Below are 21994 nucleotides of genomic sequence, written 5' to 3'. Positions count from 1 at the left end.
ATAAAAATACATCAAAATTAAAGAGAGAGATGAATGGTATCTTAATTGAAGATCAATTCCCAACTAATGAAGTTAGATCCAAAATAACCCAATAAAAATAAAGCTGATGAATGAAGATAAAAATTACAAGTATTTGAAAAAATGAACTTTCTAGATAACCAAAAAAAATGAAACCAAAAAAGGGGAAAAGAAAGAGGCTATTATTGATCAAGGTTACAATATTCATAATAACACTCTCTATTTAAGATTTATAAATGCTAATGAAAATTGAAAATTAAACTCCTAATTGAAAATCGATAATATAAAGTTCAAGAATTTACCAATTCAATAATTATTGGTCCCATCGCATTTAGCCCAAGAAAATGCAGTTATTGACTTTTCTGACCCGTCAAAGACCACCGAAATTTTGTCAAACTCCCGTGCCAACCACCATGCACGGTGGTTGAAGATGGAGCCACTCCGGAACTATCAAGCCTATACATAAAAAAAGATTCGAAATTCCTACAACATCAATGAATCGACGAAGCTTGCACTTCGCAGCTCCCTCACCACCAGAAAGGAAAAGGAAAGCATCTCATTGGCAGTTAGAAGTTGGAGGAGGCTTCATCGGTCTGAGAAGAGGTGATCAGTAATGGGGAGCAAGTGATGGGTAGGTAATGCGATCGAGAGAAAGTTGAGTTATCATCGTCAGAACTTGGCTAGAGGTGGTTGAATAGTGAGAAAGAGGATTATTAAGGTTAATTTTATCTCTTTACTTTAAAACTAACGGAAAAATGGTGTTTTTTTTACGGAAAGACTAAGTAGTACGAAAGAGGCAAATTTTAGGGACATTATAAATATTTTTACAAAAGATTAGACTACTTAGATAACTATGACAAACCTTGAGGACGAAATAATCATTTTTCCTTATTATTAACCCTCCTCATAACTACGTTCAACTCGGTTTGCGACCCGCATCAAACTCGAAAGAAACCAATTTTGGCTCTCTCTATATCTCTTTTCTCTCTAGTTTTCTAATCCTAGTTTTAGTTCTCTATATCCCTTACTATTAACCTTCTACTTTCACTTCACTTTCTTTTGCTTTAATAAACTCAGATTTGTTTTTCTTATAATAATTTTTTTTTTTTTTTTTTGTTATGGTTGGTTATCTCCATATTTAGAATTTTTTGTCCCTCTTTGTGAGGGCTATCCCTTCTTGTGAGGGTTTTGTAACGCGCTGTTTTTTCTGTGTTGAAATAGTAGTTTATTGGTCTGTGAATAGTACCACCGGTCTGTGAATAGTATCACCGGTCCGGGAGTCAGTATTATTTTGGTCTGGAAAAGATTTGGTGGATTTAGCTAAATAGAAAGTGGAGAAAAACAAAGAGAAGGAGAGGAAGTTCATGTTGAAGAGAAGAATAAGAAAAGAAAAAGTGATTGCTCAATTATTGGAGTTGACTTTATAAAGTGATCAAAGGGTATTTAGGTCTTTTCCCATAATTGGATGGCTAAGATTAAGTCAATAGTAATATCATCTAATGGCTAAAAATATTCTCCAATTAATGATTTTATGAAATTTGTGTTTAAGTAAGTTGTCATCGCAATTTTAGTAAGTATGTGAATTATGAGCACCACTGAGTTTTATACTCAGCGCGTTGATTTTATCACGCATAGGTTAAAGACTGTGGTTGCTACTTGAAGATCAGAAGAGTAGTATCAGAGTAGAAGTGACTATTTTGGTAATAGTATATTGAGATTTATGTAATTAAGAATTATGACATGTATAATTATTATATTTTCGGAGATTATGTTATTTGAATTACAACTAAAGCATGTAATTATCAATTATGTTAGTGTATACATATTTGGAGATAAGCATAAGATTTATTAAATGATTTAATATAGAATATTTTAATATAGTTGGTATGATTAGTTTATTAAGACTTGATATATATAATGAATGCAATTAATTGATGAATATTAAATGCTATTGAGGATTTATACAATTATGAAGATATAGAAGTGTTGTTGTGTTATGATGATAATTTGGAGATGTTGGAAGTTTGGAGTTTAATTGAGAGTGTTTTGTATTCACATGTTTGGCGAGCTTAGTTTTTAAAAGGAAATTCTTACAATATTTCTGAAGAATTTTTCCCAATCTATATAGAAAAAAATGATTATAAAAAAAATTACTCGCTAAACTTGTGAATACTCAATTATTTCTAATTCATAATCTAATTTTATGATTTATATGTTAAGTTATGACGGTGTCTCCGGTACCGAATGTGGCATCCGCTGTCGGGTCTCTCGGGACTGGGCGGCCGGTGTTACAGGTTTATTATTAAATAAAATTATGCTATTTGATTTTATTTGGTTGGAGAGTTTAGATCTTGTTTGCAGGTGTAAATCTTCGATCGATGGAATCTGGTAGTGCAGTTTGTTCTTCCATTGATGCTATTGATGCATAGCAGTGAAAACTCATCTATATTCATCATACTTTGCAAATTATTGAAAAAGCAATCCAGTTATAGAAGATCTAGAGGATGTATTATTCAATTAACGGACTAATTGCTGTTATGAAGATTTATATCTTTTTGTCAAGATCAACTCCAACCGGAAAGATCTAATATTATATTTTTTAAATTTAATTTCATAATTCAAAAGGATATAAATTCTTTTATTTCGTTAAAAGATCAGTGAATTTTATTAGTCAATAAAATTCTACGTCTAGTCTATACGTTTATTTCTAATTCTTCGTATTATTACTGATGAATTACATTTTAAAAAAAAAAACACCCGAAAGAAACCAAATTTAATGCCACTACCTAAGGCGAGTTTGTCTATAAATACCCTGTTTGGGTCAAGGTTCCTTCCGGTTGAGAGCTCTCGATTGAGAAAATTTTCTCTGTGAGATCTCTGGCTCTTCATTCCCGATCTCCCTCCATCCTTACTGAAACGAACCGAAATTCAAAATAATAACAAAAAAAAGGATAAAGAATATTTAATCGTAATCATTTCAATTTCAGTTCTCGTTTTCTTTGAAAATCTAGGGTTTAGAGTATTTTACAGTTGGAGTATTTAGCTACTCTTCTTTCTGTGTCCCGATTCTCTCAATCCAGACGCAATATCCATTTACAGCCAGCTTCCAAGAATCAGTCAAGGTGTCTGAGTGGTTAAAATCATTTTAGGGCACAAAACGCACTGTATTAATTCTGTACTTTCTTCTTCCCTCTTTTCTTCCTTGTCTATCTCCGTTCTCACTTTTGCTCTCTCAATCATCGAACCTTGGCGACATCCATGGAACTCTCTCATCTCTCTTCTTTAGCTCTCTCTTTCTGTTTCCAAAATTGATTGGGTGATATAAACTCAAGTAATTTGGGTTTTCTTTGGTTCGGGTATAGTACACAGTTTGCCCTAATTTGATCATTTGAAGCAAAGGTCTAAAACTAGAGGCTTCCAGCGGCAACGAAACCTCCACTGACGGACACCCTTCGCTGGACCGTCTTGGTTTCCCATTGCAACCTCACTACGTCTATTCTTCTCTCTCTAATTTGTTAATCAGTTGTAAGTTTTTCCCTCTTTTCCTATCTGTAATTGATCTTCTTTTTCTTGTTTGATTGGGTTTTTTGAGTTCTCAAAATGCCAACCTTGGCTCTCCATCTCTCTGTAATTCCAAAAGCTTGGACTAACTGAATGCTGACATTGGATTTGAGTATTCATTTATTAATAAAATTGCAATATCAGTTAGAAAACTTAGATAACTAGCATGGCATCTGTTACTATGTTTCTTAGAAAACTAAAAGATTAGGTCTAAGCATCTGTTTCTGTTATTGTAATTTAAGCATCATTTTGAGGTTGAAACTAAGAGGTATTATGACAATTTTATCTCTTTTCTATTATTATTTTTATTTTGACTTGTTATAAATGTGCATGCCAGCTATATTACTTCATTTTAGGTTGTTTGTAATTTCTTATAATTTTGGATTTGATTTTAAGTTCCGATTTTGTGGACTGTCCTGCCAGGTAAAAAAGCCAGTTTGACAACTTTGATATGGATACAAGATTTCCTTTTTCTCCGGCGGAAGTTGCCAAAGTCCGCATGGTTCAGTTCGGCATACTAAGCGCCGATGAGATTGTAAATTCTCATATCTCATTTGTGTTTTTTTTTCCCTGGATTTAGTATTTGCTATTGAATTAATGTTTCCTGAATTTGATTTTTTATTTATGTTGTTATTTGGTGGCAGAGGCAAATGTCTGTGGTGCAAATTGAGTACAGTGAAACTACAGAGAGGGGCAAGCCTAAGCCAGGTGGCTTGAGTGATCCTAGACTAGGTACTATTGATAGGAAAATGAAATGTGAGACATGTACTGCGAATATGGCTGAATGTCCAGGTCATTTTGGTCACCTGGAATTGGCTAAGCCAATGTTCCATATTGGTTTCATGAAGACTGTTTTGAGCATCATGCGGTGCGTTTGTTTCAACTGTTCCAAGATTTTGGCTGATGAGGTACTTCTTTTGAATAGAATTGCTATTAGCTTCATTGATTGTAGTTTAATAGTTTACTCATGTCATCAAGAAAGTTTTAGTTGTCAATGTGGTATTTACACCTATGTTTAGCACTTACTCTTGGTGTAATGAATGAGGCGGCCTGAAGAAATTGGCTAGTAGGAGTTTACAGCAATTGTTGATTGCTAAATCAGTATCTAAATTATATGTTTATCACCAGATAGTAGGTTATTCTACTAGTTTTGTATTCTTGATTATCATGATATTGGGAACGTTTTATTTTTCTTCCTGCAGGAAGATCACAAGTTTAAGCAAGCTTTGAAAATAAGGAATCCCAAAAACCGCCTGAAAAAGATTCTTGATGCTTGTAAGAATAAGACTAAATGTGAAGGTGGTGATGATATTGATGTTCAAGGTCAAGATACTGAAGAGCCAGTGAAAAAGAGTCGAGGTGGATGTGGTGCTCAGCAGCCAAAAATTTCTATTGAAGGTATGAAGATGATTGCAGAGTACAAGGCTCAAAGGAAGAAAAATGATGACCAGGAACAGCTTCCTGAACCAGTAGAAAGAAAGCAGTTACTTACAGCAGAAAGGGTAATCTAACCTAAACTTAGAAATCTTTAACCTTATGTCCAACTCTCTTACACGATGCTAAGCTTATCTATTGGTACTGCAGGTTCTTGGTGTTTTGAAAAGGATAAGCGATGAGGACTGCCAATTGCTGGGATTTAACCCGAAGTATGCACGTCCAGATTGGATGATTCTGCAAGTCCTTCCAATTCCACCGCCTCCAGTGAGGCCCTCTGTGATGATGGATACATCCGCTAGGAGTGAGGCAAGCTTCTTTTTTAGTTGATGCTTTATTACAAAGGACCTTTATATCTAAATACTCAATTATTTGTGTTTGGGTATGTGTTGTTTTGTATTTGAGCTTCAATAACGATCAAGCAAATTTCAACTTGTCTGAAATTATCATTGTTTCTTTGTCTTTGCTGAATCCAGGATGATTTAACGCATCAGTTGGCAATGGTTATTAGGCACAATGAAAATCTAAGGAAACAAGAGAGGGGTGGGGCACCTGCACACATCATATCAGAGTTTGCACAGTTGTTGCAATTTCATATAGCCACATACTTTGACAACGAGTTGCCCGGACAGCCAAGAGTATGGTTTCTTGAACAATTATTTGTCTGAAGTTTTAATTGTATAAACTTAATATAATGTGTGTGGCTGGCTGTAAGAAGCTGATACTGACTAGCTGATGTGCCTTACTATGCAGGCTACACAAAGATCTGGGAGACCTATTAAATCAATTTGTAGTAGGCTGAAGGCCAAGGAAGGCCGAATTAGGGGTAACCTGATGGGGAAACGTGTGGATTTTTCTGCACGTACTGTCATAACACCAGATCCCAATATCAATATTGATCAACTAGGTGTGCCTTGGAGTATTGCATTGAATCTCACCTACCCAGAAACTGTGACTCCATATAACATTGAAAGGTCAATCTCTTTTCTCGCTCAAAGCATTTACTTTTTTGGTTCTTCTGATTCTTTTTATCTGTCTTAAGCATGGATCATCTTAAATCAGATTGAAGGAGCTTGTTGAGTATGGGCCACATCCTCCACCTGGTAAAACTGGTGCAAAATATATCATAAGGGATGATGGCCAAAGACTTGATCTTCGTTATTTGAAGAAAAGCAGTGATCATCATTTGGAGCTTGGTTACAAGGCATAGTCTGACATATTTTAACTTTTTTCTTTCACCTCAATTACATCTTGTCTATTGTTTTTTCTGAATTCTTGAAATGCGGTTTCAGGTGGAGAGGCATTTGAATGATGGTGACTTTGTGCTCTTCAATCGACAACCTAGTCTACATAAAATGTCAATTATGGGACACAGAATCAAGATTATGCCATACTCTACTTTCCGTTTGAACTTGTCTGTCACTTCACCATATAATGCTGATTTTGATGGTGATGAAATGAACATGCATGTTCCCCAATCATTTGAAACTAGAGCAGAGGTATTGGAGCTAATGATGGTACCTAAGTGCATCGTGTCACCTCAATCAAACCGGCCAGTTATGGGAATTGTCCAGGATACACTTTTAGGATGCCGTAAGATCACCAAGAGGGACACTTTTATAGAGAAGGTGATAGTTGGAGAGTATGATTTGGTTTTCTTGGCCGTTTTAGCTGTATTCTATTGTCTTGATGGACATAATGATGACTTTTGTTTCTTATCTTGCAGGATGTCTTTATGAATATATTGATGTGGTGGGAGGATTTTGATGGAAAAGTTCCTGCTCCTGCAATTCTGAAGCCACGGCCTCTTTGGACAGGAAAGCAAGTTTTTAATCTTATTATTCCAAAGCAGATAAATCTTATTAGAACTGCTGCCTGGCACACGGATACAGATAGAGGAATTATTACTCCAGGGGATACTCTAGTTCGAATAGAAAAAGGGGAGCTACTATCTGGAACTCTTTGCAAGAAAACTCTTGGGAGCTCTTCTGGAAGTCTTATTCATGTCATTTGGTATGCATTTATGTATTTTCAGGCATTGGGAAATTTAATTTTTTGCAGATTCTTTTTTAGTTTTCAGGTGCATTGTTACAGAGATCTGCGAATTTTTGTCTTAAGAATTCTTAGTTTTCTGCCATCAAGTCATATGCTTCATTACTGGGTGGAGTTTGAATCCAATCTAATGGAACTTAACCTGGTATCGATGTATGGTGTTTAATGTAATGTCTTTTTTGTGTGCAGGGAAGAGGTTGGTCCAGATGCAGCTCGCAAATTTTTGGGCCATACTCAGTGGCTTGTGAATTATTGGCTTTTGCAAAATGGTTTTAGCATGGGTATTGGAGATACAATTGCTGATGCAGCTACAATGGAGAAAATCAATGAAACTATTTCAAAAGCAAAAAATGAAGTGAAGGATCATATTAGGAAGGCTCAAAACAAGGAACTAGAAGCTGAACCTGGAAGGACTATGATGGAATCATTTGAAAACAAAGTGAATCAGGTGCTTAGGAAATCATCCTTACTCATTCTTCTTTGTCTGGCTACTTTTGTTGCTTCCTAACACATTTGCCGTCTTGTAGACATTGAATAAAGCTCGTGATGATGCTGGAAGCAGTGCCCAGAAGAGTTTGTCTGAGAGTAACAACCTCAAGGCCATGGTTACTGCAGGCTCAAAAGGGAGTTTCATTAACATATCGCAGATGACTGCTTGTGTGGGGCAGCAAAATGTTGAGGGTAAGCGTATCCCATATGGTTTTATAGATCGGACATTGCCTCACTTTACCAAGGATGATTATGGGCCAGAAAGTCGTGGGTTTGTGGAGAACTCATATCTGCGTGGGTTGACCCCCCAGGAGTTCTTTTTTCATGCTATGGGTGGTAGGGAAGGTCTTATAGATACAGCAGTGAAGACTTCTGAGACTGGGTATATTCAGAGGCGACTAGTGAAGGCCATGGAGGATATTATGGTTAAATATGATGGCACTGTTAGGAATTCACTGGGAGATGTTATTCAGTTTCTCTATGGGGAAGACGGTATGGATGCTGTCTGGATAGAATCACAGAAGCTGGATTCTTTAAAAATGAAGAAATCAGAATTTGATAGGGTCTTCAGATATGAAATCGATGATAAAAATTGGAACCCTTCTTACATGATGCCGGATCACATTGAGGATTTGAAAAATATTCGAGAATTGCGCGATGTGTTTGATGCCGAAGTTCAAAAACTTGAAGCAGATAGATACCAACTAGGAACAGAGATTGCAACCACAGGTGATAATTCTTGGCCATTGCCTGTTAACCTCATGAGGCTTATTTGGAATGCACAGAAGACTTTCAAGGTTGATACGAGAAGGCCCTCAGACATTCATCCAATGGAAGCTGTAGAAGCTGTTGATAAGCTACAGGAGAGATTAAAAGTTGTTCCTGGGGATGATCCATTGAGTGTCGAAGCCCAAAAGAATGCCACTCTTTTCTTTGGAATTTTGCTTCGTAGCACTCTTGCCAGTAAAAGGGTGTTGGAGGAATACAGGCTTACTCGTGAAGCGTTTGATTGGGTTATTGGTGAGATAGAATCACGGTTCTTGCAGTCGTTGGTGGCACCTGGGGAAATGATAGGTTGTGTTGCTGCACAGTCCATTGGAGAGCCTGCCACTCAAATGACCCTCAATACTTTCCACTATGCTGGTGTTAGTGCAAAGAATGTTACTCTTGGTGTTCCCAGACTGAAGGAAATTATTAATATAGCTAAAAAGATCAAAACACCCTCTCTTTCTGTCTACCTAAAACCAGAATGTAATGGCACAAAGGAGAAGGCTAAGAGTGTTCAATGTGCTCTGGAGTACACGACTCTCAGGAGTGTTACTCAAGCTACAGAAGTATGGTATGATCCAGATCCCATGAGTACCATAATTGAAGAGGATGCTGAATTTGTGAAGTCATATTATGAAATGCCAGATGAAGAGGTTGCACCAGAAAAAATCTCTCCTTGGTTGCTACGTGTAGAGTTGAACCGTGAAATGATGGTTGATAAGAAGCTTAACATGGCTGACATTGCTGAGAAGATCAATCTTGAATTCGATGATGATTTGACATGTATATTTAATGATGACAATGCTGAAAAACTGATCCTCCGGATACGTATCATGAATGATGAGGCTCCGAAGGGCGAGTTGGATGATGAGTCTGCTGAGGATGATGTTTTCCTGAAGAAGATTGAGAGTAACATGCTGACAGAAATGGCTCTTCGAGGTATCCCAGATATAAACAAGGTCTTTATTAAAAATGGTAAAGTAAGCAAGTTTGATGAGAAGGATGGATTTAAGACAGCAGAGGAATGGATGCTTGATACAGAGGGTGTCAATCTCCTGGCTGTTATGTGTAATGAAAATGTTGATGCAAGGAGGACTACGAGCAATCATTTGATTGAAGTTATTGAAGTTCTTGGTATTGAGGCAGTTCGCCGCTCCTTGCTAGATGAGTTGAGGGCTGTTATATCTTTCGATGGATCCTATGTGAATTACCGACATCTAGCTATATTGTGTGATACCATGACCTATCGCGGCCATTTGATGTCGATCACCCGCCATGGTATCAATCGGAATGACACCGGGCCATTGATGAGGTGCTCGTTTGAAGAGACTGTGGACATTCTTCTTGATGCTGCTGTGTATGCCGAATCAGATTACTTGAAGGGTGTCACTGAAAATATAATGCTCGGTCAGCTTGCACCAATTGGAACAGGAGGCTGTTCATTATATCTTAATGCTGAAATGTTGAAGAATGCTATAGAACTTCAGCTCCCTAGTTACATGGATGGCCTGGACTTTGGCATGACTCCAGCTCGTTCTCCAGTATCAGGAACTCCTTACCATGAGGGAATGATGTCTCCGAGTTACTTGCTGAGCCCAAATCTTCGCCTCTCACCCATTACAGATGCTCAGTTCTCACCATATGTTGGTGGAATGGCTTTCTCTCCTACGTCGTCTCCTGGCTACAGCCCATCATCTCCAGGCTACAGTCCAGCATCCCCTGGCTATAGTCCCACATCTCCTGGATATAGTCCTACCTCACCTGGTTACAGCCCCACCTCTCCCGGATATAGCCCAACCTCACCAACCTACAGCCCCAGTTCTCCTGGCTACAGTCCAACCAGTCCGGCCTATTCTCCTACAAGTCCATCGTATTCCCCAACTTCCCCAAGTTACAGCCCAACGTCTCCCAGCTATAGCCCAACGTCTCCCAGCTACAGCCCAACGTCTCCCAGTTACAGCCCTACTTCTCCAGCTTATAGTCCCACGTCACCAGCATATAGTCCCACTTCTCCTGCTTACAGTCCCACCTCACCGTCATACAGCCTGACTTCTCCTTCTTATAGCCCAACATCACCTTCCTATAGCCCAACATCACCTTCTTACAGTCCAACTTCTCCATCTTATAGTCCCACATCTCCATCATATAGCCCAACTTCACCTGCATATAGCCCCACATCCCCTGGGTACAGCCCCACCTCCCCTAGCTACAGCCCTACATCACCAAGCTACAACCCTCAGTCAGCTAAATATTCAATGGCATATTCACCAAGCAGTCCAAGGTTATCACCATCCAGTCCTTACAGCCCTACATCTCCAAATTACAGGTAGGCTAACCTTTTACCAGATAGTTTGTTTCATACTTGTTATTTTATTCTAGTTCCTCCAAAACCCCGTCTCTGCCCTTTAATATTTATGATGATAATCTACTCTCTCTTACTGCTTATTTATTATTAATTTTTAAATGTTGTGCTGCAGTTCGACGTCGCCATCATATTCCCCCACGTCTCCATCATATTCCCCTTCGAGTCCAACGTATAGTCCTAGCAGGTGAGTCTTATCGTGCCACCATCTTGTCCACTGCTACTTCTAATATTGTTTTACTGGTTTGACATTCCTACGTTAAGCTTTAGGCATTGTGCATTCTTATCATGCTTGCTTTTGTTTTTCTTCAGCCCATATAATTCTGGAGCACCAGATTACAGCCCAAGTTCTCCACAATATAGGTATATGCCGAAATTCCCTAAACAATACATTGGTCTAATTTGATCAATATGATAACAGTTATTTCACATTCTTTTCTGTTCTGTACATTCCTAGTGCTGGGTACTCGCCAAGTGCACCTGGTTACTCACCGTCATCAACCAGCCAATACACTCCTCAAACAAATACCAAGGATGACAGGAATAATAAAGAGGACAGGAATGGAAAGGATAAGGATGACAAGAGCAGTCGATGAGGCAAAGTCGATTTCATGAAATGCTTGTTAGGAAGTAAAGGTAAAGTTGTTCTTTTGATCTTTTGTATTTATGAGTGATGACAAAACTTCTTGTAAGACCTATGTTTTAGGAAGGCGTAGCATAGTTACAACTGGCTTAAAAGGTTAAAAAAGAAAGAAAAAAAAGCTTCAAGTTGTTTTCATTGTGACTGGATTAAGTTGATTTGATATTGTTGTATAAACAAGTGGAACTGAAATTTGTTTTTTCACTTACAGTTGATAGGGGTTGCAACGGTATTCAATTCCATCAGTATATCTTGTAGCCGTGTAAGGAAAACGACTACAATTTTTTTGCCCTATTTGTGATATTTGCAGTTATTATGTAGCCTATATTATTGTTTCAGAACCGTTTTCTTGTACTCCGCCTAATTTCTGACTATGGTAGTTGTTGCCTTATCATGTGCATTTTTGTGAGCAGAGTACGAAGGAAAGCAAATGAGTTGAAAAGGAGGATATGTTAATTAGAGGATTTAGGGTAGTTTGGTCATTCTATTAAAAATTAACAGAAAAATGTGTTTTTTGGATGGAAGGATCAAATAATACGACGGAAGTGAACCTCAAGGATATTATAAATAATAACATAAATGTCAAGGACTAAAATAATTATGGCAAACTTTAGGGATGAAATAATGAAAACTTATAAAGGATAATTTCGTCTTTTCCTCTCAAAATTAATGGAAAAAGTGTGTTTTTTGGACGGAAGAATCAATTAATAAAACGGAAGTAAAGTTCAGGGATGTTATAAATATTTGTATAAATATTGTGGACTATTTAAATAATTATGGTAAATCTCAGGGACGAAATAATTATTTTTTCTTAAATATTTAGCATTTATAAAAAGCTTTTTCAAACTCTAAAAATTAAAAATTATTTTAAAAACTATGTTACCAAATGGTACAATAATAGAAATAAAATTTTAACTTGATCAACACGCTAAAAGTTAATTTAAAAATTGTTATCGAATACTAAATGCCTGTTTGAATTAATAATTTCTATAAAACTTTAATGTCTGAACTAATAATTCCTATAAAACCTTACTTTTCCCAAAATTTTCCAGAAAATATAAAAACAAAAATCTTTGAAAAGATAGTTGTTCAAGGTCTCTTCTGCGCAGTTCAAGGTTTCTTATCAGGGTCTGTTTTGAAAATTTAGTTGTTTTAGCAGCTCTAGTTATTTTATAATTGTTTTAGTAATTGTTAGCTGTTGAATGATAACTATTAATTATTAGCTATTTAAGTAGCAGTTAAAAGCAAAGTGTTTAGTAAAAATAACAGTTTGATTGACAATTAAATTTAAAATAACAAAAAGTACATTGCAATATCCCCTTAGGAATTTTTACTATACATTATAATTAAACTCATTCTAAAAAAAAATTTCACTAAACCTAAATTTTCAAAATTTAAAAGAGCAAAAGTAGAAAAATTCACTATTATATAAATAAAATTGGAAATTTTTAGATCAATATTTTTAATTTTTAATATTTCTTGAGTTCAAATGCAAATATATAAAATAAACCTTTTTTTTCTTTTACTATCAATTATAAACAAGCCAAGCATAAAAAATAATAAAAAGACATAATGTGATAAAGAAGGACTTTAAATTAGTGTGTAAAAAAATTTCAGCAAAAAGACTTAAAATGCTAAACGTTAGATAGAATAATATTTTATAAAATGTTTTTTCATCCTCTAAAAGTTACTCTATATATCAGGTTGTCGAACATAATAATATATAGAAATAGTGTTCGATCAATTCATCCTAGATACCGTTGAACACAGTCTTAATAGGGATGGAAGAGGGGTGAGATTTCGTGGGTACCCAACCCACAAGAATCCATTTATAGTAAGTTTGGGTATTAATTAAATGGGTTTAGAACATGTATGTGTATCAAATTAACTACCTACTAAGGGTTTAGGTTGAGTGTGGGTTTAAAGCTGTGAGTATTTGCTACCCACCAAAATCCATTATATAATTTAAAAATATTTAATATAATAAATTTAAGGGAAAATTTAAGTGCATATTGAACACAATATTCTCCTAAAATTTTTATAAATTAAAAATCCTAATATCATCAAACACAAAAAAAAAAAATTAACTACTTAAAAATAGTACACGACTAGAATTTTAGAATTATCTTTACTAATACTTTTCATTTTCTAGTCCTACTGTTTATTTTCATGTCCGTCTTTCTAGGCTCGACAACATCAACTATAAAGTGATGTACTGCTATATAAACAGAGTGAACTTTCATAGTATCTTACTCATCTCAATCCATTTCAAATGGATTGCATATTAGTTAAATGGGTGTAGAAAGGATGTTAAAATTTTAAACATGTGTAAATATGGATATCACAAAAAGGATTTTAAACGGATTTGGAATGAAATGAGTATCGAAATTTATTAGCGGATTCAAGTGTGGATAGTGAAAATTTAACAGGTACCCACCCAACTTCTATCCCTACTTCCTACGCATCCATGGAGGCGTAATCCTTGCAATTTCCTTAAATTCTACTTAATCTCCAAAATTCTCTCGAAAGAATCAAAATTCGTCATCTTCTATTCGCAGCGGATTCTAACATACCAGGCTTCTATTTTCTTTTTCTATGGTGATTTTTTGTGAAGCGGTGTTATTGTGGTTTCTTTGACTTGATTGGTTTTGAATAAGAGAGGGAGAGAGGGTGAGCGAGAATGATTGACAGATCGACGAGGAAGGGGAAATTCTAAACGGTGCGTTTCTTTATAAGTGGGTTAAGGATAAGTGTTTCACTTAACTTGATTCGAGTTACTTGCGCCATCTATATATATTTATATACACATTCGAACAAAGTTGAATTTCGGTTGCGCAAACGTAACACAAATTGAAAAGTCAAGGTTTTTCTCATGGTTTAACCAAAGTGTCTAACCAGTGTCAACGGATCAATAATTTTTTTAACCCAACTCAAATCATCCAACATGTGAACCCATAAATCATAAATGGATTGGATTAAGTAGGAATTGAAAATGAACCGTAGGTAAAAAAATTATAAATGATATAAATAATTTTAAATAAAATCAATTATTTAAGAAAAACAACTAACAAAATTACTTGTTCTTAGTAAATTAATCATACAATAGATTTCATAAACTACAGTATGTTCAAATTGCAACACTACAAAACTAACTAGGAAATTAGAAAAATAAAATGCAGCAACAATTGTCATTAAATTTCTTAATCATAATGGTACCACAACAAATACTTTGAAATCTCTCAAAAAAAGAATATATTCAAAATTATATAAATAATAAAACAAAATTGAATTTTTATTGTCTTCTTTCTCCTTGTCATGCACCTTTAAATTTTTTAAAATAGAGATCATACCTAAAGGTCAAAATTGACATTAACACTGATTTTCACAATAATAAAGGGACTAGACACTAATTAAGCTATTCAAGATTACCATCCACTTCTTCTATCCACTACCAAAATAGAAAATTAGATGTCTACTAGTCCCATTGCCTCCCTGCAATTTTGCAAATCTCACCTTCCATGAAGAGTGAAGCAGCAGCAATACACCATTATTTGTTGGCCCTGAGAGGAAGAAATTATTCTTATAAGCAATTTTTTCTTTTTTGAAGCAATATCTCAAAGGATAATGTTATTAACACACGAGATGCCGAAAAAAAGTGATATAAAGAACAGATCGCTTTTAAAAAATAATACACTAACATTCACCTGCTAACATATGAATTATCGATAGTGTTGATAATTATTTCTTCACCAACATCTAGAAAAGGGGGTACCTATATATTTCAGAAAACATGTGCATGTAAGGACTCAGATAAAATTCAAGCAACCAATAAAAGGTTTAGGATAACTCATTGAAGAGGTGGTTGTCACAAGTCAACCATTTCAAATTTTCGACTGTGCAATAACAGTGGCCAAAAGACAATAGGCAATAGGGTTTCTAACTTACTTGAACAGTGAGATTATTGTCCAGCAGAGCCCTTTTATACCTAGTACAAAAGGCAAGAAAATAATTCAGCATGTGAAACATCTCGATTGGTAATTAAACATATTGCAGGAATTTTTCGAAAAAATTCCAGACATTAATATCACTACTTGCTAGTGATATATATTGCAATAATATTACCACAAGGTAGGTTAAAACAAACTGTGTGAGACTGTGATTAACAAAATCTGCATATGATGTTATTATTATTGAAAACTGTAAATCTGTAATATTTACACCCCCATCAATGCCATAGAAAAACTGAATACACTAAATTTAACAATGATAAGAAAAGAATAGAACTAATACTAATAATATCTTAATTAAAAACCTACAATCCAGGAGGAGATTTTATTTGGTTTGGGAATAAACTAAAAAAATAAACTGATTGAGAAGATAGATGTTTTAGTGCAAAATGTAATTTGAAATTTATTATTCATATAGAGTTTATGGGTCTCTTCAGTAAAATTAGCTGTTAGCTGTTTTAATAGCATTTAACCGTTAGTTATTCGACTAACTTTTCATGAAACGCTAAAAGCTAAACATTATATTAGTTAATTTTTTATAAAACGCTACCTTAACCTTTAAAAGCTAATTCAAACACTATGCTACCGAACACTATAAAAAAAAAAAAAGCTTTTAAAAGCTAAAGGTTAAGTGAGTTAACTTTTTATAAGACACTAACTTAACCTCTAAAATCTAATTCAAACGCTATGTTACCGAACACTATAAAAAAAAAAAAAAAAAAAAAAAAAAAGCTTTTAAAAGTTAAAGATTACATGAAGTAACTTTTTATAAGACATTACCTTAAACTCTAAAAGTTAGTTCAAAAACTTGTTATCGAACATTATAAAAAAATAGCTTTTAAAATCTAAACTTTATATGAGTTAACTTTTTATAAGATACTACCTTAACCTTTAAAAGCTAATTCAAATGCTATGTTATCAAACACTATAAAAAATAGCTTTTAAAAGCTAAACATTACATAAGTTAACTTCTTATAAAACACTATTTTAACCTCTAAAAACTAGTTCAAAGGCTATGTTACTAATCACTATAAAAAATAACGTTTAGCGAAAGCTATTTAAAAAGTTGTTGCCAAACACAATCTATATTATCATTATTAGCACGCATATATAAATTCAGAACTTTAATGTTAATCTTACTTTGTTTTTATGATAATCAAATGTATCATTAATAATTTGATGTAGTGATTCAGAATATCTTTCCAACCATCTTAGTTATAGATACTCTCTGATATCCCTTGCCAAGGATATTTATCTCGTGTTCCATATGAAGGACATAACTTCACATTAAGGATATCTCTGATGATATTTTCGAAATAAATCATAAACCCGTGGTTTCCCATCATCTTAACTTTCCTCAGATAACTTACTGCTCCCTTTTATGCATTTTCACTTCAAATAGTAAAATAAGGTTTAACATGACATGTGAACTACTAAAAACTGTAGTAACAAAAATCAATAGATTCGGGATGCACAATGCTTACTTTGCACTAAAAGGGTAAAAAGAAACAGAATAGACAGATAAAGTGCAGTAAACATAGAAAAAAGCATTTAAAAAATTAATGAATTGTACCGGGGTGTAGCAGTAAGCCCCCTCATTGGGGGCTGTGTCTCTTTTATAATGCATGTAACTTGTTTCGGAATTGATCCAGACAAAGGTCTTTCATCATATAACTGCAATTTAACTGCCATGTCCTCTGTTGACCATGAAATTTACACTTCAGTCTTTAAGCATATATACGCCATTTATGACAATTGATGAAGCTTAAGATGGAATAAATAATTAAATGGAAACTGTTTGCTGCAGGAGCAACAATTATTTACAAATCAGAAATGACTTCAGAGAATTTTTCATGCCAAATCTTTTTCAGATTTTTCTTGTTGCCCCCAAGGTTGAAGCTTTTGTCTGGTCCATGATAAAAGTATTAAGAGAGTCTGTTGCAAGCACAAAGGTCAAATATTATACTCTATGAACCATAGGTTTTCCTGCATACTTGCGTAAGAGGTTAGTTATTGAATTAAAATTAGAGTTCAAACAAGGGAGAAAAATGGAGGAAAAAGTTATTTAAAGATCAGCAATGCTAATAATTTTCTGGGGTGTTTGGCTAAATGACATATATGGACTTCCGAAGATTACTGTTGCCCAGATAAGATGGTTTTTTTGGCTTCACAATAACGCTTTACATCATTGGATGTTAAAGATGTTTCTATAGCAATTATTCAGCATAATAGGAGAGCCCTTTTGTATCAATAGATGTTCTGCTCCTACTTTTGTAATTTTTGTCTTTTTGAGAGGGAAAGCTTATCTTAGTTCACATTTACTTCACATTTTACCCTTTCTTAATCAAATTTTTTTTCTTTTAAAAAAAAAAACAACAAAGTTACAAGCACAAACTCTCATAAATCTGTGAAATAGGCACTAGAGAAATGTCATGGAAACATCACAAGGGACAAACATGTGACAGATACTGCAAAGAAGCTGAAAAGGCAGCAAAAATAAATCCATTAATAAATCTAACCAACCTTTTAGAAATGCAGCAGCGTCGCCAAACAATGCCATGGGTACTTCAAGTTGCTCAAACTTTTCAGGGCTGATGAGCATTATAAACAGATATAACGTTCAGAAAATTTACAATAGCTATTTGACTAAAACAGTCAGTAAAAGAGAGAGTCTTTCCTACAAAATGAGCAACTGAACTCACTCCATAAGATATGCTGTTCCACGTTCTACATATAAACACGTGAAAGACCTTTCCTCAACAAATACCTCTGCAGGAATTATATGGAATTAATATTAGTTTGATATTACAATAATTAATAAGAAAAATATAGAATTTTTAAACAATCAATTCACATAGATCCAAATACTTTGTATTTGTTGTAGCAAGGATCAAACAACTGAAATTTACCACAACATTGGTTAATCCATATATAAAAATAATGTTTCATTTCTAAGGATGCCAAAAGGGCAATAACCTAGGCTCCAACAACCCAAAACATTTCCATCAGGATTCAGCTTCCATTTGCCGATTTTAAAAAATGTTAATAACAGAGGTATAAGAATTGTCTTGACTCGGTTTTCCTACATTCTATTTAATTCCATTCTGGACTGGGTGGAGGAGAGAGCATGTGATGTCCATTGTTGTCCCATACTTCACTAGGATCAGCTAAGAAGGATTGATTCTACTTCCAGTTCAGGCCAACCAACCATAATTCCCTCCGAAACTGACATATTCAACAATATACAATATTCATATGCATCCAAATAAAAGGAGAAACCTCAATGCTATATGAACGAAGTTCAATTTAACAAATTTTTGAGGAGTATCCAAGGACAGTTTGTTTAGACTATCTACTATCCATCAATAGGATAACCTACAACACAAACATCTGGAACCAAATGATGACTGAGATGGCTAGGGTCCAACACATTTGACAAATACTGACAATTGGAAAAAATATGATACCAGCCAAAAAATAAAGATCAATTCCATAAAAAAAATCATAACTTCAAACCTCAGAAAGGCCAGAAACACATAACTGTACCACAGTTTGGTGTCACCCTCCGTTTCTTCATCTCTGTTGTTTTTAATTGATAACTTATCAAAACATATACTCCCTCTGTTTCATTTTGGTTGCATGGTTTGACAACACACGCATATTAAGAATTTAGTCAACAAAAGTTATTTTGCCCTTCTTTACCCTTAATAACTCATTAAGATACTAAAAGCCCTTCGTTCAATGAACAATTATAAAGGTTATTATGGGAAAAATAATTGTTTACATATCTAAATTTATAAACCTTGCAAACATTTTGGGACATCCAAAAAAAGAATAACAAGCAAATAAAAAGGGACGGAAGGAGTATTTAATTAAAAGTGCAACCAGAAAAATTGTGCAACAATAGAAGGACAAGAAGACAACCAGATGTCCTTATCATAGCTCAGGTCCACATAATCCTCTGCCATGTTCAGAGAACATGGGGAACAGAGTCCTCATGACTTAAGTTTTTCATCCAACATCCAGGTCAGAATAATGTAAGCTAAAAAATGTAGACTCCTTATATGAAACCACTTTTATATAGCCACCATACCGTATCTAGCCAGATAAAAAGTTTAACATGAATTCAGAAACTTCGACACAAAAACATATACAAAGCCCAAAAAAAAAAAAAGTCGTGGAACAACAATTCGGATTTATTTTGAATGGAAGGGGATAAGAATTAAAAGTTAGGGAATATACTTTCAACAGCATCCTCCGTACCAAACCGTAGGCTTTCTTTATTTCCATTGTCTATGTTGCGAAGCTCCAGCTAAGGCAAAAGGCAAAGCAAAAGGAAGGCACATAAATAAGACATTTTCTTCAACGATTAGGTCAACCGTTCAAAAGAACCCACAAAAAAAAAAAAAAAAAAAAAAAATCCAAATATAAGCAATCCATTCTTAGTCAATAGAGAAAAAAAAAAGACACTGTTTTATCATACTGGAGTTGTTGCATTGTTGTTGCGTTGCCAATATGACTTAAGATGTAATATGAAGGGTAACACCTGATCCAATTCACAGAATGCTAACCAAGCACCAAGTAATCAGTAACTAGCAACTAGATTTTATTGAATTCAGATTAGTCTTTCTTCATGAATATTCTATCTCAGTAGAAATATCAAATTTTCAAGCAAATGTGTTCAACTTTCCAACTTAGGCATTTCCTTTTCCTTTCATTCCTCCCAACCTCATTGTAATGCAGCAATTACAGTTAAAAGTTCATCAGCATTATACAAAAATAGCATTTTCTACCTCACCAAGGATCCTTGGGAGAAGATCATTCTTCCAAACCTAAGCTAAGCCTATTAATTTTGTGCATCCGTAGTGTTGCAAATCAATCTGTCACTGGCATTTCTACCATAATCCCAACTTAAGCAATCTATTTTAGCTGCAATTGGAGAATTCCCAAAAATTTAAAATTCAAGAAACCTTCATTTAATCAAATTTTAGAAGCAAAAGTGATAACACACACTTAGTTATCATTTTTTGTTTTTTCTTTTTCATTGTTTTTGATTTTTGATTTTTAATTTTTGAAAACTGTTCTTTTTTTTCTTTGAGTTACTTTTTTTGTATAGACATTTTTTATATACAAAATCAACTCATACATATATATAAGAGATAAAAAAGAGAACACAATAATAAAATATTTAAAAGGATATAATTTTTTATTGAAATACAAAAAACTTGTGACATGTAGGAGATAGATTTGTAGGAGAGGGAGACTTGTAGGAGAGACATTTTTGTTTTTTAAACCGTTTTGAAAAAAAGTTAAAAAGTAAATTTAAACACTTTTACAACAAACATTTTTGTTTTTTAACAACAATAACAAACGCCACCTTAGTTAATTAAAAAAAAAAAAAAAAAAAAAAAGCTAATCCTTTTAATTGCGGCAGTAGCTATAAATTTAGAACAAAATTTTCTAAACCAAGCATCTCTAGAAATTAAACCTGCATCGCCGCTCCTCCTCTTCCCCGTTGCCTATGCTCTGCTTCCAGTACCTAAAATTCCACAACTCTATCAAATAGTTATACATATCAACTACAATTAGAAAAAAAGAAATTCAAAATTTAAAATTCAAAAGTAAAATCGATGTTTCGAATCAAAATTTAAAATTTATATTTTCAACATAATTAAAAACCGAAAATACCTCATAAATTTTGCCTGCAGAACAAAAAATTTTTATCAGTCACGCAATAAGAAATAAGAGATAACAGCCAATTATTAAAAGAAAAACAACAGTTCCGCAAGGATTTCCAAACTAACCTTTTCTTTCAATGACATTCCCAGGTTTTAACTGCATTATAATTCCAATTAGTCACGAACTAGAAAAATTTCACATCATGAATCCGAAAAAATACAAATAAAATTTCTCATAAATTAGAAAAAAAGAAAGCGGGAGGACAAACATGAATGGCTGACACTCTCACACCACGATATTGAATTGCGGACCATGGGCACGAATCGAGATTGCCGTCGCCGGTGACGATGGGACTGATGTTACGATTCGGCGAAGATAGCAAGTCTGATAGCGAATGCAAAGAAGAATTTGTGAGTGTTGTTAGGATTCTACACGAAGATATGTCTGATCGAGAGAGTCTCTTGCTCAGTTGCAGAGCCAACATTCTTTTTCACTTATTTACTTTTTTTTTTTTTTTTTTTTTTTAATTCCCTATCTCCCCTCGGTTCTAGCTTTTAAAACATGCCGTAGTAAATACGGTTTATGGGTGGAGACTCTGGAAGGTAAATACAAATCGGATCAGGATAAACCTCAAATTTACTAGTAGGTCTGTTTCTCAAAAATAATTTATAAAAAAATATTTTTTAAAATATATTATTTTCTGATGTATAGCTATTATATAAAAAATTACTTGAAAAATATTTTTCAATATATGATACCACACTAGAAAAAGTAATTTTCCTTATAAATAATGCAGTTACATCTATTATATTTCAAATTAATTTAATATATATATATATATATGAAAGCTGAAACAAAGAGAATGCTCAACGTATTCTCTCCTTTCAACTTTTTCTTTTTTCTCTCTAACCTAATCTTTCTCGCTAGCGAATTAGGATTAAATTAAAAGTAATATAATCAATTTATTCAATAATTTATTATAAT

At 34.2% G+C, this 21994-nt stretch overlaps 2 protein-coding genes across 3 annotated transcripts; one reads left to right on the top strand and one right to left on the bottom strand.

The window, feature by feature from the left end:
• The first annotated feature begins 2844 nt into the window (after window positions 1-2844).
• LOC105628595 (DNA-directed RNA polymerase II subunit RPB1) lies at window positions 2845-11665 on the top strand. 2 transcript variants are annotated; one of them, XM_089723818.1, is made up of 16 exons: window positions 2845-3543; window positions 4003-4114; window positions 4224-4487; window positions 4782-5081; window positions 5164-5322; window positions 5490-5651; window positions 5767-5987; window positions 6076-6217; window positions 6306-6641; window positions 6740-7026; window positions 7255-7513; window positions 7593-10648; window positions 10800-10871; window positions 10997-11047; window positions 11142-11320; window positions 11536-11665. In XM_089723818.1, the coding sequence occupies exons 2-15, from the start codon at window positions 4031-4033 to the stop codon at window positions 11278-11280; spliced, it is 5532 nt and encodes a 1843-aa protein (XP_089579944.1). In that variant the 5' UTR covers window positions 2845-3543; window positions 4003-4030; the 3' UTR covers window positions 11281-11320; window positions 11536-11665. The 2 variants fall into 2 exon arrangements, with proteins under 2 accessions (XP_089579944.1, XP_089579943.1); XM_089723817.1 differs by having other exon boundaries at window positions 11142-11665.
• Window positions 11666-14586: 2921 nt separating this feature from the next.
• LOC105630002 (elongation factor P (EF-P) family protein) lies at window positions 14587-21562 on the bottom strand. Its single transcript, XM_012211671.4, has 11 exons — window positions 21279-21562; window positions 21136-21166; window positions 21020-21033; window positions 20820-20870; window positions 19574-19643; window positions 18034-18100; window positions 17855-17922; window positions 16905-17028; window positions 15270-15309; window positions 15029-15096; window positions 14587-14884 (listed from the first exon to the last, which is right to left on the bottom strand). Exons 1-11 carry the CDS (start codon window positions 21492-21494, stop codon window positions 14872-14874), a joined length of 762 nt encoding a protein of 253 aa, XP_012067061.1. The 5' UTR covers window positions 21495-21562; the 3' UTR covers window positions 14587-14871.
• Window positions 21563-21994: the final 432 nt, after the last annotated feature.

The sequence above is a fragment of the Jatropha curcas genome, chromosome 7, assembly GCF_041381405.1.
Source record: "Jatropha curcas cultivar XTBG-Jc1 chromosome 7, XTBG_Jcur_1.0, whole genome shotgun sequence".
Taxonomy (NCBI): Eukaryota; Viridiplantae; Streptophyta; class Magnoliopsida; order Malpighiales; family Euphorbiaceae; genus Jatropha; species Jatropha curcas.
The sequence above is the reverse complement of the archived record's forward strand: the minus strand, read 5'-3'. Positions and strand labels throughout refer to the sequence as shown.

Bases quoted from the DNA above. Each gene is read 5' to 3' on its own strand.
- LOC105630002 (XM_012211671.4), bottom strand. From the start codon at position 21,494: ATGTTGGCTCTGCAACTGAGCAAGAGACTCTCTCGATCAGACATATCT. The intron at 21,167-21,278 runs GTTTGTCCTCCC...ATTATAATGCAG, and splicing joins TGAGAGTGTCAGCCATTCAT to TTAAAACCTGGGAATGTCAT. The intron at 18,101-19,573 runs GTATATTCCCTA...TAATTCCTGCAG, and splicing joins TACGGAGGATGCTGTTGAAA to AGGTATTTGTTGAGGAAAGG.
- LOC105628595 (XM_089723818.1), top strand. From the start codon at position 4,031: ATGGATACAAGATTTCCTTTTTCTCCGGCGGAAGTTGCCAAAGTCCGC. The intron at 4,115-4,223 runs GTAAATTCTCAT...ATTTGGTGGCAG, and splicing joins TACTAAGCGCCGATGAGATT to AGGCAAATGTCTGTGGTGCA. The intron at 11,048-11,141 runs GTATATGCCGAA...GTACATTCCTAG, and splicing joins CCAAGTTCTCCACAATATAG to TGCTGGGTACTCGCCAAGTG.